Genomic DNA, 17,962 nt, shown 5'->3' with positions numbered 1-17,962 from the left:
ATATGGAATGAGCTGCCCCCAGAGATCCGGGCCATCCCCACTCTCATGGCCTTTCGCAAAGCCATTAAAACCTGGCTTTTCCGGCAGGCCTTCTGATTGGTGTTTGTTGCGTTCTTTTTTAACTTTGTGTGTCCTATTGTTCTTAAGTTCTTTCAATTTCTTTTTATTCTGTAAGCTGCCCGGAATCCTTCGGGATTGGGCGCCATAGAAACCTAATCAATTCAATTCAATTCAATTCAAAAATGTAATAAATATTCTAAGAAGTGCTGGAAATGTAGTCAAAATCCAGGTTCATTTTATCATATGTGGTGGACTTGCAAATATGTGAAAACATACTGGATAAACATAATGATGACAATGCAGAAATATTTAACATACAAATATTAATGAAACCTGAAGCTTTTCTTTTGGATATGATGGACAAGCCAATTGAAAAATTTGGGGTGCTATTCCTTCGCATAGTAAAAGGATTATACTTGCCAAACACTGGAAACTAAAAGGGATTGCAACTGTTGAAGAACGGATTTTGAAATTAACTGAATTATCAGAGATGGTGAAATTAACTGCTATGCTTAGAAAAAATGGGCTAGATAGTTTTATGAGACCGGAAACCGCTTGTTGATTTTCTATCTGCTAAATATAATTACAGATAGTTAACAGGAATTTAAGATTTAGAGTAATGTTTAGTTTAACCCGTTAACCTTTCTCTCTCTGTCTCTGTCTCTCTCTCATACACACACACACACACACATACAAACACACAGACACAAAAGGAGAGAATTTACTGCTTTTCATTTCAGCACCCAGCCAGAGTGGATCCTACGTTAAATTTATTTGATCAATTTTTCTTCTTTTTTTGTATACTATTTTTTCTTTTTTGTTGTTGATGCTAGTGTTGAATGTATGTTTTGTTTTTGTTTGTTTTTGTTTTCTGTTTTACTTTTTATGATAAACAATACATATTTTTAAAAAGTGGTTTATATAAAGGGAAGCTTCATTTTCCCTGCCTTTGAGCATAAATGCAACTGCAAAGATGGGAGAAACCAAGAATCTGCTAATATTTCCTTATTCTGTTGCTGGTAAGACTTAACAACGTAGTGGCTGTTGGGAGAGAGAGGTTATACTTTTATTATAAAATAATATAACCTCTGTGTGCTTGTTACCATTGATCTTTTGATGTCCATAATATGGAATTGCAGTTTGTTTCTTTATGCATTACATTTTGAAATCACCCATTTCCCTCATACAAGGAGTCTAGCAGTGTACAATTAAATATTAAAACATAAAATTGTTTATGAAATTTAAAAGGAGGCAAAGATGATAAAGATGAAATTTCATTCTGGAAATGGATATAACAGTTGCTGTCCCCACCCCCCCAAAAAAAGTAATCCACCCACCCGCCTGAAGAAAACAAAGAATCCTTTTCCCCAGGAAAACAACAACAATCTACTTTGAACAAGGCAACACTACGCTTTGGGTTTCATTCCACAAAGTACAAGGGAATGCACTCCCTGCAACTCCACAAATAAATTGATTTTACCATTGTTATGCTAGTAATGTGGCCATTAAGCAAACCACCCAGTCAAAAGTCCAAATCCAGCTTATCCAATGGACGTTTTGTTTGACAATGTCAAAACATTATAAAATTTGATCACATGTTCATTCGGGACTGTGAAGACAACACAAGTGAATTTTGTTGTGACTGTGGAACACTGCAACCACTCATAAATACAAACCGGTTGTCAAAGCATCCAAAATGTGAGCACATAACCACAGAAGTGATACTGCGGTCATCACTTCAAGGATGGGGTATAAATAATTGTTTGTTGAGTCCATTGTAACTCTGAATGGTCCTTTACCAACTGGTCATAAGTCAAGAGCTGCCTGTATTGATGAGCTTTATATTAACAACTAGCTGATAGCCCGGCATTGTCCAGGTATTTATTTATCCTAATCCTTTATTAGACAGGAAAAGCCCTGGTTTCAGCAACAATTAAATTAGTTACAAATGTTTTCCCTGTGCTACCAGAAGCATCAAGAAAAGTGATACCACCTTAATTTCTAATGTTGGATTTTCCCCCTTACCAGAAGGACCCCCCTGTGGAGTACTATGAAGCCGTTACCGTGGCGATTCCACTGTGCTGTACAGTAGAAGCCATTTTATGGCACTACAGGAGAAGCAATTGTAAGGCACAACAGGCTGTATCTTAGCAGAACACACACCCTGAGGTCTTACCCTCACAGTATTTTTTTCCAGAGGGTAAGTAATCAAATGCACTAGACTAGACTAGACTAGGTTAGACTAGACTAGACTAAAATAGAATATGATAGATAGATAGATAGATAGATAGATAGATAGATAGATAGATAGATAGATAGATAGATAGATAGATAGATAGATTCAGCTTCTCCTTAAAACACTATCTTTATAATTCTTCCAGTTTTGAAAAAAATACCTAAATTCATTCATCATTTAAGATGGTAAGCAAAGACTCTGATCACCCTGGTCACTAGTGTGGAAAAAAAAACAGTCAACAATAATAATACCCAATCAGTTTTTAAAATACAAAGAAGACACACGTAAGATTTCCCTCAGCCAAAAAACATCAACAATTTAAAAAACAAGAAGTGCACATTTATTCAGAGATGAATGCATGCTTTGCATTATACTGTAACTTTTCAGTAATCATGATATAAAAACAGATTTCCATCTGTAGCAAAATGACTGGGCCTAGTTTTCCTAATACAAACAAAAAAATAACTTTGATTAAATTCATATCAGCATCGTAGATTTCTACTTATGCCTTAATAGGGGAAAATTGGAGGTGAAAGAAAGCTATAAGGAGCTTGAGTTTCATTTTAAAAAAACCAAGATAATTACTAAACCAAACAGCAACCGCCTCCCTTCATTTTGGTGTGGTAGTTTTTGGTCTGAAGAAAGAAGACATTGTTTTCATGCCGCTCTTGTCAACTTTCGCTAAAGCTTTTTGTGCAGATGACATTTTACTGCTTGCCTGAAAATAAGAAGAAAACATCAGCACAAATTTTAGGATTCAATTCTTTTCACATACAGGACTCAAATGGTAATTGCACAGAATCCCTCACACATTTTATTCAGAGGTTCATTATAAAAATCACGCCAATCCCAAAGAATTAACTAAAGATTTTTTTAAAAACCAGTAAACGATCTGAGAAGCAAATTCGTGTAAAAACATCCTTTTTCAGATTACACTGTGGAAAAAAAATCAAATACAAGCATGTTCTTCCTATAAACCACGTGACCTCCTGAAAAGATCGATATATAATCTTTAACATTGTTAAGCCTGACATAAACACCAGAATAAAATTTCTACTTCAATCTGGATTTATTAATTTGTTAGCCAGCACTTACGGTGACTAAACTGAATTGAAATACTTATCAGAGGAAATACCTCTCCAAGGCAATAGTAAACTTGGATAGATAGACTGGCATGCCAAAGATCCAAAAGAAAAGTTGGCTGCATCTTTTGGATGCTATTTGGAACCCTGACAGACTTGGATAGTTATGAGACCTGAGCAAGAAGATGGCTTTATTGTCTCCACTGATTTTAGCTAGCCAAATCTTTGGCTACACATATAGCTAAAATTTGAACTTGTAATTCTCTAGCATTCCTAAGAATGAACCTATTTCCAGCCCTCCCAACAAAATACTATTCTAATCCACACAATTTTTAAAAACAGATTTACACTGATACTTCACAGACATGTTGTCAAGCAGACAACATGAATGAGAGGCTACTAACACCAACTATTACGCATATCAAAGCAGCCACAGGCATAGGAAATCTGGCTGGTGAGGAATCAATCACTTCTTTGCAATTCTCAGTTCGTTGGCTTGGTAGGAGACCAGATTAAGTGGGCCGTCTAACCAGCTACTTTTCATGTCCTCTACTGGTACTTTTATGTGACATTCTGGTTTTATACTAAATCGGTATCACAAGAATATTCCAAGCCCCGCTGATCTCTGTGGGAAACATTGTACTGAGCTGCACTTTCCAAAAATAACCCTTTTAAGATGCTTGCAGAATTAAAACCTGGCACCATTAGGAAAAACACTGAATATATTAATGCCACTGTTGCAATGTACTGTGCACATCGCATTAAGGCAACATTTACCCTCCAGCAGTGCTCAGATACCACACTGAGCCAAAAACCAAGCAAACGGCATTATGGTTTTGTGTGATAAAAGTGAATCCTGTAGAAAAGTAATTTAAACCCCCAGAAACCATGCTTTTAAATATTTTTTTTAAAATCAGCTCTTTAAAAAGTAGTAGTTTTAATTTTCTCTCCCCACTCTTCCTAATATTTTATCTAGCTGTTTTGACAGTTAATCTGTCTACACTATTCTGAAATGCAGAATTCTATTGATGTCTTATAGCTCGCACTTGCTTAAATAGTTGTCCTGTTTCCCTCCCCTTTTTTTAAAAAAATAGACCATCTTACTATTAGACAAAATATGAGGAAGGAAAGCACAGAAATACATACCTTTTTGTTTTTCAGATCACCAGTATTGAATTTAGTATAATCCTCCTCAGCTTCCACGGGACCATCTGTCAGTTTCCTTTTCTATAATGTTGAAAGAGTGATTTGTGTCATAAATCACATGTTGGGCTTGTGGACTTCAGTTAAAAATGTCCAGACTTTATGGAATAAACGTAGACATACACCCAGGGGTGGGCTGCTGGGGGTTTGCAGGGGTTCGCGAGAACCTCTAACTAAGATTCTGTGCAGTTTGGAGAACCCCCAAATCCCACTCCTGCCCCTCCCAGGAGTCCCCACGCAGCCCGATTTGGATGTAGATAAGTGCAGTGCGCGCATGGAGGCTCGGGGAGGGTTAGGGTGTACCGCAAATTCAGGAAAGCCAGAAACAGGCCCGTTTCCAGCTTCCAGAGGGCCTCTGGAGCCTGGGGAAGCCGTTTTCGCCCTCCCAGAGGCTCAAAAAAAACCTTTGAAGCCCGGGGAGGGCAAATACCCCCTGTCATGGTGCAGGAGGCCGACTAGACCTCACCCACCATGGCCATGCCCACTCAGCAACCGGGCAGAGAACCCCTTACTAAATTTTTGAAGCCCATCCCTGCATACACCATAGGGAAATATGAAGTATCACTGTATGATCGAATCTTTGATGATTAATTAGTAAATCTTAAGCTGAGGTGTGGATTTTGAAAGTGCTGCTATCCTTCCCACATTTGTCAAAAAAAACAACCCCAAATGAGACAGTCATGAAATGACACAGTTGGAATTTGGGACTGCGTACTACATTGCCACCTGAAAATACATATCTGCGTAGCCCAAAAATATGCAAAACAGTTTGTCCATGAACCATTTCATGGTTTTCAGTTGTTTTGTTCATGAATTCTATGTTTTAGATCTTCTGTTCCGATATGGACAGAAACACCATTGTTCCAGGTGTTACATTTTAGCTGCTGTAATTGAAAATTATCTCTTTAATGCCATCAGGTGGTTGTTCAGGGTTCTGCATTTTCTGAATCCTATTGTTTCCAATAGCCGAATTATCTAATACGGTTTTATTTTCACACAATCACAGAATATTTAAATTACTTCAGAGTTTTGCTTCTTCTAATCCTTACCCAATCCTACACAGATTGGCTGAACTTCTGGGTGCAATTTTGGCTGAGTTCAAAACAAAACATATTCTTCATTTCTTGAACACTCATATTATTAGGGGTCAGCTTGAGTTCCATGAGATACAATGAGAAAAGGTTTTTTTTTAATAATTCAGGTTTTATTCTTGCTTAATTCTCCTAAGGCTTTAGCATTTTCATAATGAGCTCATATCAGATGTCAGGGTAAGACTGAACCTACTGTTTAAAGCAGGGGTCTCCAACCTTGGCAACTTTAAGACTTGTGGACTTCAACTTCCAGAATTCCTCAGCCAGCAAACTGGCTGAGGAATTCTGAGAATTGAAGTCCTCAAGTCTTAAAGTTGCCAAGGTTGGAGACCCCTGCTTTAAAGTGTATTTTTACACAAGGATGCCCAGCAGCTGAAAAGCTCACTGCCGCCTGATGAAGCAGCTTGCATAACTAACTTGATGTTACCTATATGCTTGAAAAAGCAAAGTCTTTTTATAACAAAGGTAATAAATATTTCAAGAATTATCTTCCACTTCAATGAATTCAAAGTAGTTCTTTTATAGCCTGGATTTTTTTTTCCAGTCCTGCTGTAAAATCAGTGAGCAGCATCTAAACCAGAGGTGGGTTCCTACCAGTTCGCACCTATTCGGTAGAACCAGTTCGTCAAATCTACCGACCGGTTAGAAAAGGTTCCACCAGTGGACCCGGAAAGCAGGCCACACCTACAGAAGAGGTTCCAAAATTTTTTGAAACCCACCACTATGATTATTCTACACTATCATGCTCATATTTATAAAACTCAGTGCTTCTGTGAAAGGTAAGGATGACTACTGCGTTTGTGGTGCAATCAGAACATTGCGTGTGTTGAAGTTGTTTTAACGCAAACCAAAGATGCCTTTTAAAAAACAAGTATACATCCTATTCTTATGCATGCCCAGTGCTGTGTGTGAGGTAATTTAAGGTGGTTCTGACAAGTGTCGTTGGCATCTTCATATCCGGTCACATGGGCGGCAAGTCACTCCCATCCGGTCACATGGGCGGCAAGCCACTCCCACAAAGGAGGCCACACCCACAGAGTAGGTTCGAACAATTTTTGAAACCCACTACTGATCTAAACCAAGGGCGGATCTAAATAGGGTTTTCTCAAATATTACTAGATTATGATTACCACCACTTCTGACCAATGGCCACAGAAATGGAGCACAAGGATTTGGAATCCAAGCACCTCTGAATGTCACAGAGTTGTAAGTTTTGAGAAGCGGCCTGTCTTAAGAAGTCCTTACCTTTGATGCTGGCTCTGTGGGAAGATCTGTAACTTGTGGAAGTCTGGAAGACAGAAAGATCAAGTTAAACTCTAGAGCTATCAGATTACCTCAGCACATTTGTTTTACCTAATCATGTGATTATGAATTCTGCTGTGAGTTTTCCACAGAAATTAATTTACAGAATTATAACGCATTCATCAACAATTAAACAAAATGTTAAAGACTGTGAAGTTTTCCTTGAGTCAAGTTCAACTCCTGGTGACTTTATGGACATGTCCTAATGGTTTTTTAACAGTACAGCAATACAGAAATGATTTGCCATTGCCTACTACCAAGATGTTTCCTCACCAATATTCCAATTGTGATATTTTCTGACCATCTTCCATCTTCTAAGTATTAACTAGATTTGACCGAACTAAAGCTTTTTCAAGTTCAGCTATGGTCAGCTACCTAACTGGGCAAATATATTTTTATACACTTACCAACTCATCTTAATGAAAACAAATGTTAAGAGCATTTTTTGAGAACCATTTTTCAGCTATATGGCTATATTTTTCAAAGTCTTCACTATGTATTTAGTGCATCAGTCCTGCACTGGATACTTCAAGCATGTGAACCTTATCCCAAAGATTAAAAGGTAGCAAAGACAAAACATGGACTAAAACACACACACACACACACACACACACAAACACACACACACAAACACTGGGGTACCCCTTCTTTCCTATACAACTGCCCTCTGGAATTGTGATAGAATATAGAATTTCTAGGAGGGAGGGGATGCATTGCAGAGGAATAAGAGGCAGCTCAGATCAGATATGTTGTGTGAGAGAAAGAGGATGAAGACATAGTTCTTAGAGCATATGCTTGAAGGTAGTTAGCATAGTGTTTCACTTCAGCAAGATTCTGTCTACAGGTGTGGAACAATAAATAACTGTGCTTGGAAGAATCACCGTATGTCATTCCTGGTTTTGGGGTCTAACAAGGATCTTCAGAAATCAGGTTTCTGCTACTTTGGGGAATATCCCCACCATTCTATGAAGTCCTGTTTAGCCCAATTTGCTTCACTGAACAGTATACTCCCAACTTGGGAAAGTGGGCAAGAAAAGCAGCTGTATGGCAGACAGGCAGGGAAATAGGGGCGGGCTCCACTACACTACTTAAGCACATTTTTCAAACCAGTATTAGTCAATGGAAGCATGTCAAGGAAATTCTTCTTTGAAGCAGTTAGTTTGAAAAAAATTAAATTCTCACCTTAAATAATTAGCTAATGATGCACTTAGCTCTTCAGGAATATACTCTGATATTAAGCCATGAGCATAACAAATATAATCTTCTGAAAAATAAATGAAATAGATATTGCATGTTATTCATCTATCTTATTTAGCAGCCTTGGGTCCCAAATGTGCTAATTCTATTCACACACGCTCCCTTTATCAGCTCCTCCTAGTTTTGGAAAAACAAACAAACCAAAACACAAATGATTTTGCTAGGGTCCCTTTCTGGCAATGATTAAAAGGAGAAGTAAAACCCAAAAATAAGTTTCACAAATCAAAGTCCATGAAGGCAAAGCAGTATATTTTACTTTAAAAAGCTTTCTTCAACAAATGTAGTTACCTTACCTTCTGTGCCACTGTTGGCCTGATTGTTGCTGATAAATGTAGCAGCCTGTACTTTTCCACCAACAGGTATGTTATTTTCTTTCAATACTTTCACCAGTTGGTTAACCTAGCAAAAGCCACAAAATAGTATCACCATAATCAAAGTTTGAAGCCACACACTGAAATCCATTATTTTTTTTTCATAGCAAATGTCATATTTGTCATAGGGATAGGAAGCATAGACATTTATCAAAATGGTATCTGTTCAGGCAATGAGATTTTTCTAAAGAATAAAATATTCCTATTAAAGTTGTTCAGCAGAAGATTATGAAGAATTGTACTCTTAGTACACATTACTATTAGAATCACTGCATTAAGAAAGGTAGCTGTAGAACTCAAATAAATAAACATTTAGGTAAGTGATTAATGCACATTGTTAAGTTGCAATATCGAAATCATTTTCCCCTAATGTAACAAACATTGTTCCATAGTAACCAAACCATGGTAGGAAGAATAAAGCTAGCACAATTATGCTAATATCAGCCATTTCTCTGCAACTGCTCTCCTGAAATTCTACAAAAAACTTTAAAAAAAAAAAGTAAGAGTTGTGTTACAGGACTCATGCCTGTTGCTTTTTAGACTATTACTAAATTGAACTAAATAATATATTATAGATTAAAAAGTGGATGTATTTGTAAATATTTACTGAAACCACTATGGGGCATTCTGTCCAATTTAATTCAATCATTGTGTTCTAAAAAGCTTTACCATTTTTTTCAGATTCCCTAAAGTCGCCAATATTGAAACAACTATAAAACTCTGAAACTGATGACATGTGGATCCGAGTCCTTGGTATGATATTTTATAAATATACAGTCTAATGCTAAGTTAGAACTTTTTGAAAGACAAAAAAATAAGTAGTCCCAAGAAGCAAGATCAGCCCTCAGTCAAGAACTGCAGTCAAATAAAAACCATATATGAAATGGCTAGCATTTTCTCTACACAAAGAGAGAAAATATCAATTTTAAAATCAATTGTTTACATTATTGTGTTTTCCAGTTATAACTATTACATATTTTCTTTATATTTCAATACATTGTATTATGCAATCGACATGTCATTAAAAAAAGAAATGCTATACTTAATATTAAAATGGGTGATAGAGAAAAATATACCTTTTTATTTAACCATGTCAGTGTTTTCTTCTCACTGTATCTAAAAAATTTCTTACCACCTATTTCTGAGAATAAAGAGAAATAATGAAAATATATTTAGTCTGTGCATTAATGGAATTGAGACAAAATACAAATGTATTTCAGTATCTGGAGAAGTTTATCAACATCACTGAATATTCTGGAGGTGGTGAATACACACCTTGAATATACACACACTTAATTAATATTAAATCCAAACCATAGTCTAGTCAATTTATCTGAGTGTTACCTAAAACACTTTTCTTTTGTGAATAGTGCTTTTCTGCTGTGTTGTATTACAATTTCCAGTATCCTCAGAATATTTGTGTTAATAGGGGGCAGAAATGATGAGAGCTGAGGGAACCAGGACATTTCACTACTGTTGTAGGAGATGTTGTAATATAGTTCCTTGTGCAGGTGTGTGTCCTCCATGGCCTAGTTCATATTAAGGCCTGCAGAGCCACGCTGAATCACACAGGAGACAACTGGCTCCGAGAAAGCCATAACAACCTGATAGTGAATAACATAACATTCTGAGATGTGCTCTACCAATGACGCCCAGGATTTGACCATATATAGAGAGAACTTCCCTGAGCAATAGATTAGAAATTGTACTTTTACAGGCTGTTTTTAAGCACATGCTATTGCTCCTCCTGCCTTTGTCCTATCCCAATAAAAGGGGCTACCAGACCCCCAATCTGGGTCGCTCCATCCCGAGAAAATTTGTCTCCTGTCTTTTCTCAACATTGGCCTCATGGGCGAACAGCGGAAACTTCACACACTACAACTGGTAGCAGCCCTGTAGAGCAGTATTTCTCAAACTTGGCAACATTAAGACATGTGGATTTCAACTCCCAAAATTCCTCAACAAGACATTCTAGCTAGAGAATTCTGGGAGTTGAAGTCTGCACACCTCAGTGTTGCCAAGTTTGAGAAACACTGCTTAAGAGATTCAGAACCATGTTTTTACAATCTTGCAGGGGCTCTGGCACTGAGTTTGATACCTCTTTTTATTACCATATTTTTTGGAGTATAAGACATACCGGAGTATAAGATGCATCAAGATTTTGAAGAGGCAAATTAAAAAAATAGTTTTTTCACTCTGCATACCTCCCCAAAATGCCCATTTTTCGTGAAAATGGGCCTGTTTTTTTGTTTAAAAAAAGGGCGTGCATAGCCTTTAGGAGGCTTATAGAGTGCTTCTGGGGACTGGGGTGGCAAAAATGAGCAAAAAACGGTCCGTTTTTCGCTCATTTTTGCCCTCTCCAGCCCCCAGGAGCACTCTGGAAGCATCCTAAAGGCTATGCACGGTCATTTTGCAAACTTTTTCAAAAGAAAGGAGGTAGGGTGGGGGAGGAGAGGGAGAAGAAAGTGATGGATTAGGTACAAATATGGCGTACGGAGAGCAGAAGAGCCCATAATTGTTTTTGGGAGTTGATGGTAAGATGAACTGATGCAAACATTTAGTAATACAATACGATGTTGGCTATGTAATAGTGTACACGTGGTTATATGTTATGAAAATGAATATATATATATATATATATATATATATATATATATATATATATATATATAAAGAAAAAGTAACTTTGCAACCCATTTTTGCGTTCACAACCTTCAGAGGTTGTAAAGCGAAGAAAAGCTGAAGTAAGATCAGTCAGTTTTACTTAGTGACCACTTTGCTTAATGACTGAGTTGCTGATTCCAACTGTAGTTGCTAAACAAGGACTACCTGTAATCCTTTAAACCCTCCTCACCCCAGCATAGGAGATGGAATTATGAATTAGGGTTAGGGGAATTAGGAGAGTATTGGCTCTACCCGACCAGGAGGACTATTCAAATAGAACTCTCTCTAGTAGCACTTCAAGTGACAGAAACCTGGATATAAACTCTAGGTCAGCAACCTCAGTAGTTTCTTCTTTAGGGATCTCTTTGGATTCACACAGGACACTAGATTTATTCTATCTCCTGCATGGATGGTTTGTGGGGGGCTCCTAAGACAGCTGGCTATGTCAACTGGCCTAACCTAAGCAGTGGCTAAAGTTTGCAGGTCTACATTAATTAATAATATTTTTGCTTCTTCGGTACCTTTTTGCTCAGCTATGTGGTGAATTGACTGTGAAGTACTTGTGCAATGTAGCAATTGTATGCTGGAAGAAAACTCTTCATCCACCAAAACCTGATCCAGTGGCTGAAACTTTCCCTGCTGAGGGTGAGGCAGAGGAATAATCAGTTTAAAAAAAATAAAATAAAAGTATTAATTCAAATAATTCTTAAAACAAAACATGGCTCCCAAAATGTTTAATGGAAGGTTTCCCCCCCCCAAATAAGATTATCTTACTGCTGAGCCAACTGTTCTAATACATAAGAAAGCAGTAGAGAATTAAATATAATTACCAAAATGGTTCTTGAGACATTTAGAAATGATGGATATTTTGGGGGGAGGGGGGCAGAGATGCATAATGTAATGTCATCTTTCTGAAATATTTTAGTTGCCTACCTCTTTCTCTGCTTTCATGAGGTAAAAAAGCACAAGAAACAAAGGGTCCATTGGTGTAGCAAAAAATAGACGTCCATCTGAAGGTGGAAAAATAAGTATTATTCTAAAAGGAACTCTATCCACAATCCAGACTGCTTCCATATAAGTTAGGGACAATGATTCAGCAGCAAAGTGAAAGACCTACAATCTATTCTTGACAATTTAAATTTAGACTTTAAAGTTTTTAAAAGGGTAAGTATATTATAAATAGGAAATATGTTGTACATCCAAATTACAAATATCTGTTGGTTTCCACACATATACAAGATACATAAAGGAGGACAAAAATAATAGGACTATATGCTATGCTACATCAAATAGTTTCAAAATTTATTACCTTTCCAAGAACATCATGCAAACCAGGATAAGATGCAGCTGGTTTAAAGAGTTGCAGGCCATGGCTCAAACCTGCTCTGAGCCATTTTTTAAATCAAATTTGAAGTGTCCATAGCACCCTACCCAAATTTCATAAAAACCTCTATATTTTTGTTAAAATAACTGCTATATTAGTACTTTTTTTACCTGCAGGGCAAAACTGGATCTCGTGTGACTCAAAGTGAGAAGAAATAAATTGGATATTGTGATTCAGGTTAAGTATAGTCTGCTAAAAATTTCTCCAGAATTGCCCTATTTGGTCATAGTAATTTTCCACTTGGTGTTTTAAAAAATTGAGATCATGGATGAATAACTTGATTTATTCACCCCACCCCACCCAAGACCTGAGTCTAAGTAGAATAACTTGCCCAATACAGAGTAACAAATAAGGCCATAATTCTATCTTCTGTCTATCTAACCTCAAGAGAAATGAGATTTAAGGAAAAAGTCAATATCTCTCTCCCAGGTGCTACTAGAGAAAATGGATCACTGAAAAAGGTAAAGTGTAATCCCTTCTCTGACCTCAACATTTTCTCAAAACACGACCGAAACGAAAATATGGAGGAAAAGGGACATCAAAAAACCTGGCTTCTTCCTCCCCTACCAGACATAAAGATTACACCAGATCCAGAGGTGGATAGTGATACCTTCAAATCACTGCAAAGAGACCATCTTAACATTTGATACAAGTCATGATGATTCAATGAAATAAATGCAAATTTGTTGGAACATCCCAATTGCTACTTCTATAAGGGGTGGAAGAAATAAGAAGTTGTAGTATGAATAACTTCAAGGTAGAGAAAATATTTTAAGAAGTGCAATTGAGACTCAAGGACTTGCACAAGAAGTGGAGAGTATACGGAACTCCAGGAATGTTACATTAAACTACAACTCCCAGCCTCTCTCATCAACAGCAATGCATCCAGAAAGCCAGATTCCCCAGCCTTGCCTTTCCACTTACCATGCTGAACTTCTTGACTAATAAACCATGACCGGTATTCTTCATGAAAAGCTTTTATTTCAAATATCTGGCATGCATCACTACCAAATAAATAAAGGGCAGCTTGTCCTGTTAAGAAAGAAACCAGTATCACATTATGGTTTTGCTGTGCAATATTTTTCCGAGGCTCATCTGACTTAAAAAAAAACAAAAAACCCAATAGTAATTTTACAGAAAAACATGTATGTATGTATGAGTTGTAAGCAAAAGAAAAGTTAACAAATGTACAAAAGGCTAAAATAGCAATAGCAATAGCAGTTAGACTTATATACCGCTTCATAGGGCTTTCAGCCCTCTCTAAGCGGTTTACAGAGTCAGCATATTGCCCCCAACAACAATCCGGGTTCTCATTTTACCCACCTCGGAAGGATGGAAGGCTGAGTCAACCTTGAGCCGGTGAGATTTGAACAGCCGAACTGCTGAACTGCAGTCAGCTGAAGTAGCCTGCAGTGCTGCATTTAACCACTGTGCCACCTCCACCTAGGAGGAAATGATTCATACTATTCCACTATTAAATAATCAAACAACAATTGAGTGTGTATATCATGGCATGTCAGCTTTTAAAGTTTCAGCTGACAAAGGGATAATAGTAACCATTAGGAGGACAAGACTACACAGGGAAATAAAATAGATCAGATGGTGTTAAGCAAGTAATATTCTACAGTGTGAGCCTTGCCTGTATTTGGATGTGGCAGCCTTGTAAACAAAGGTCCAGCGCCCGGCTTCTTTGGGAGATCTGTTGCAGTTTCTGAAAAAGGGAGAATACTAGAATGTGATACCCATAGATAAATTATAACAGCACCTTTAAAACCATGATTGTAAATGTAGGACTAGTCAGATCTGAGGGATATAAATTCTTCTCCCAAGAACCAAAGAAATCTTCCTTTTGCCCTCTTCAAACTTGAAAAGAGTTTATTGGCTGAACCCTACCTCTTGAAGGCAGCCTTCTTATAAATAAGGCTGGAAGGAAAAGCCCAGACGTTGCTTTTCCTAAACCACTGATGTTCACGGGCATGGAAGTACGATGGCCAAGCCACTTCACTTTATCCTGATGTTGTAGTCTGATTCAGAAGACAGCTGGGCTTGCCTGGATCCCACCAATGCATAGAGCCTTTTGTGGTCTCTCTGAGCTTGGTTGCTTGCAAATGTTTCATTACTCAATTAGGTGACATCAGTGCCACAATTTCAGATTAAAAATAGAAGATATGCAATATTTGGAGCATGACTGTCTTCAAACTTGCTATCAGGTTCCTTCTTTCTTTGTTTCTAAGCCAGTGTTATTCAAACTTGGCAACTTTATGATATGTGAACTACGCAGCCCAGCATGTTCTGGGAATTAAAGTCCATTTGCCTTAAAGTTACCAAATTTGGTCTAGACTGATGTTGAAATGAGACCACATGGATTCAGTGCCTGGTTTAACTGGCTAGAACATAAACTTGCAGGGAAATTGTGTGAAGCTGGGCGATCAAGCTTCTGTGATCTACATATGCTTGTCTAATAAGCATGGAAGAGATGAATCAAGGGAAGAGGGCACCAATCACTGCTACTTTACACTTAGAAACCACTTAGTAGCAATAGCAATAGCAGTTAGACTTATATACCGCTTCATAGGGCTTTCAGCCCTCTCTAAGCGGTTTACAGAGTCAGCATATCGCCCCCCACAGTCTGGGTCCTCATTTCACCCACCTCGGAAGGATGGAAGGCTGAGTCAACCTTGAGCCGGTGAGATTTGAACCACTGAACTGCAGATAAGAGTCAGCTGAAGTGGCCTGCAGTACTGCACCCTAACCACTGCGCCACCAGTGAAATCCCACCAAACAATTGGATGAAACAACTCCACACCAGCTAAGGAATTCTGGAATTTGAAGTCCAAACACCTTAGAAATTAGTAAGTTTGAGAAACACTGTTCTAAACTAAGCAATATCAGGCCTGGATGGGAGACCACAGCATCGACCAGGCCAGCGGTCACCAACTGGTGGTCCATGGACCACTGGTGGTTCGCAAGAAAATTTTGATGGTCCACAGAAAAAGTATTTGCATTTTTGACATTGCAATAAATACTATTTATCTTTTTAAAAAAAAATCATATTAGTGGTCCATGGGATTTAAAATTATGAATTTAGTGGTCCCTGAGGTCCAAAAGGGTGGTAACCCCTGGACTGGGCAATCAAAACAAAAACATACCATGAGGGAGCAATAGCAGATCTCCCCTGCATTTTAGCCAAAATGCCCTATACAAATGCACCCATCAAGTCAGAATCAGAATAGAGCTGGAAGGGATCTTGGAGGTCTTCTAGTCCAGCCCTCTTCTCAGGCAGGAAAGCCATATCATTTCAGACAAGTGACTATCCTGTCTCTTCTTAAAAACCTCCAGTGATGAAGCACCCACACTTTCTGAAGGCAAAGCTGCTCACTGTTAGGAAGTTTCTCCTTAGTTCCATGTTGCTTCTCTCCTTGATTCGTTTCCATCCATTGCTTTTTGCCCTGCTCTTCTGGGAAGTCCCAGAAATCGAATTAAACTCTGAAGACAGGTTCGTTTTACACTGGACCAGCCAACCTCTTCTGGGATCGCTGTGGGGCCGTAGGAAGGAAGAGATCGCAAACGGGGAAGGCTCACCCAAAGCCCAGCACCATCCACACAACCACCGACCGCGCTGCTTCCAGGCAACATATTAAAAAGCTCAATCGCTTGAATGCAGTCCGCAATTAGCCCTCCCCCGTGCACGGAAGGGAGCCGTTTCTTTTAATACTCCAGGATCGGGCTGGCTCTGCGGCAACGTTACCTGGGAGAACCACCACCCATTGACGACTGCTGCCAGCGCCGCTTTTTTCTGCCCGAGCCGCTGGCGCTTTCGCCTTCCCGCCCGGCATCTCGCGTCTGCTAAGAGCCACAGCCTCCCTCCGCTCTTGCCTTACTAACCACAGAGGTATTAAGGGTTAGAGCCGCGGGCGCCGCTTAGCTTGCGAGTCAAGTTTGAAAAATATCCTCACTGCTGCTCGCAAACCAGCCGCAGGGAGCTGCCTTCCTGGCGTGGGAAGCCGAGGGTAGAAGCGGATGCTCTGCGGGTGCAGTGCAACTACCCTGAATTCTTCCTAACTGTCACAAATATATCGGGATTGTAATGTTTTTGGCGTGGGCCTGGATGAAAAACGAAGGGAAAGGGAAAAAGAATCATAGACGTGATTTGAAAGCATCTGTGAAATACACCTCGACTTATAACAGTCTGTTTAGTGACCATTTGAAGTTACAGTGGCACTGAAAAAAGTGACTGTTCACTTACTAACCGTGCTATTAATTTAACTATCACAGTGATTCACTTAACAATTGTGGCAAGTAAAGACATAAAATGGAGCAAAACCTAACAAATTTCTCATTTAGCAACATACATTTTGGGCTCAATTGTGATCGTAGGTTGAGGACTAACTGTACTTAAAAGTGTTGTGTATAAACTTTAAAGCTTAAAAATTGTGTATGTGTAAGTGTGCATCACTGCTGCAGTCGATTCTGCAGACCTTTCCTCTTCAGCTTTGAAACTTTCTAACACCAGATAGGCCTGCAAGTCACTCTTTGGCTCGCTGTTCTCTTTTTGTAATATGATCACAGAATTATGCCAATTATGCTTTATTGGGATTTGTGTTAGCTGGAAAAAGAAACAACTGAAATAAAAAAAAACTTGAACATTTTAAAAATCATTTTTTTACTTGCGAGGAAAACTGTCCTAGATTTTGCCTATTTTTGCATTTTTATCCTTCTTTTGCTCTATGAGTTCAAGGTGGCCCAGGTGGAGGGTCTTCCTCTTTTTATCTTTAGACCGACAGTGTTATGATAGAGATAGGGTAGTATGAGCAAAAGAGACTTTCCCAAAGTTATCCACTGAGAATACGGTGGTGGCTCAAACCAGAAACTTGCCATGTGGATGCTTTCAGCAAGATGTTATACCTGCAAGACTGAAGAACATGATTCGGAAAGATTGAAAGCAGTATTGCTCAAACTTGGCAACTTTTAAGATGTGTGGACTTCAACACTCCCTCGAAGTTCTCAAGGCACCACGAGGCATTTTGAGAGCTGGTCCACACATTGTTTAAATTGTCCGGTTTGAAAAGCACTGACATCCACATTGCTCTCTATTGTTTTACATGGGCCATGGCCGCTTTTAGGGAATGAAGGAAGAAAAAATAGTAAATGTTTATCTTCATAGTTCTTTGCTGCCATTTTTCTTGCCAGGAAAAGTAACTGTGGATAGAGAGTTCTGGGAATTGGATTAATTGAAAGCAGATCAATGGGCAACCATGTTTTACAATGCATGGACCACAAACACACACAAAAAAACTATTAAAATTGAGGTA

The 17,962-nt window shown here is 38.5% G+C and overlaps 1 protein-coding gene across 1 annotated transcript; it reads right to left on the bottom strand.

Annotated features, from left to right (window-relative positions):
- Nucleotides 1-2,613: 2,613 nt before the first annotated feature.
- On the bottom strand, nt 2,614-16,532 carry RNASEH2B (ribonuclease H2 subunit B). The gene is made up of 11 exons (XM_032212491.1): nt 16,399-16,532; nt 14,290-14,361; nt 13,575-13,682; nt 12,200-12,276; nt 11,788-11,905; nt 9,679-9,743; nt 8,525-8,630; nt 8,157-8,238; nt 6,918-6,960; nt 4,525-4,605; nt 2,614-3,014 (listed from the first exon to the last, which is right to left on the bottom strand). The coding sequence occupies exons 1-11, from the start codon at nt 16,484-16,486 to the stop codon at nt 2,907-2,909; spliced, it is 948 nt and encodes a 315-aa protein (XP_032068382.1). The 5' UTR covers nt 16,487-16,532; the 3' UTR covers nt 2,614-2,906.
- Nucleotides 16,533-17,962: the final 1,430 nt, after the last annotated feature.

This window comes from Thamnophis elegans, chromosome 3 (assembly GCF_009769535.1).
Source record: "Thamnophis elegans isolate rThaEle1 chromosome 3, rThaEle1.pri, whole genome shotgun sequence".
Taxonomy (NCBI): domain Eukaryota; kingdom Metazoa; phylum Chordata; class Lepidosauria; order Squamata; family Colubridae; genus Thamnophis; species Thamnophis elegans.
Note: the sequence above shows the minus strand (reverse complement) of the source record. Positions and strands in the feature narration are given on the sequence as shown.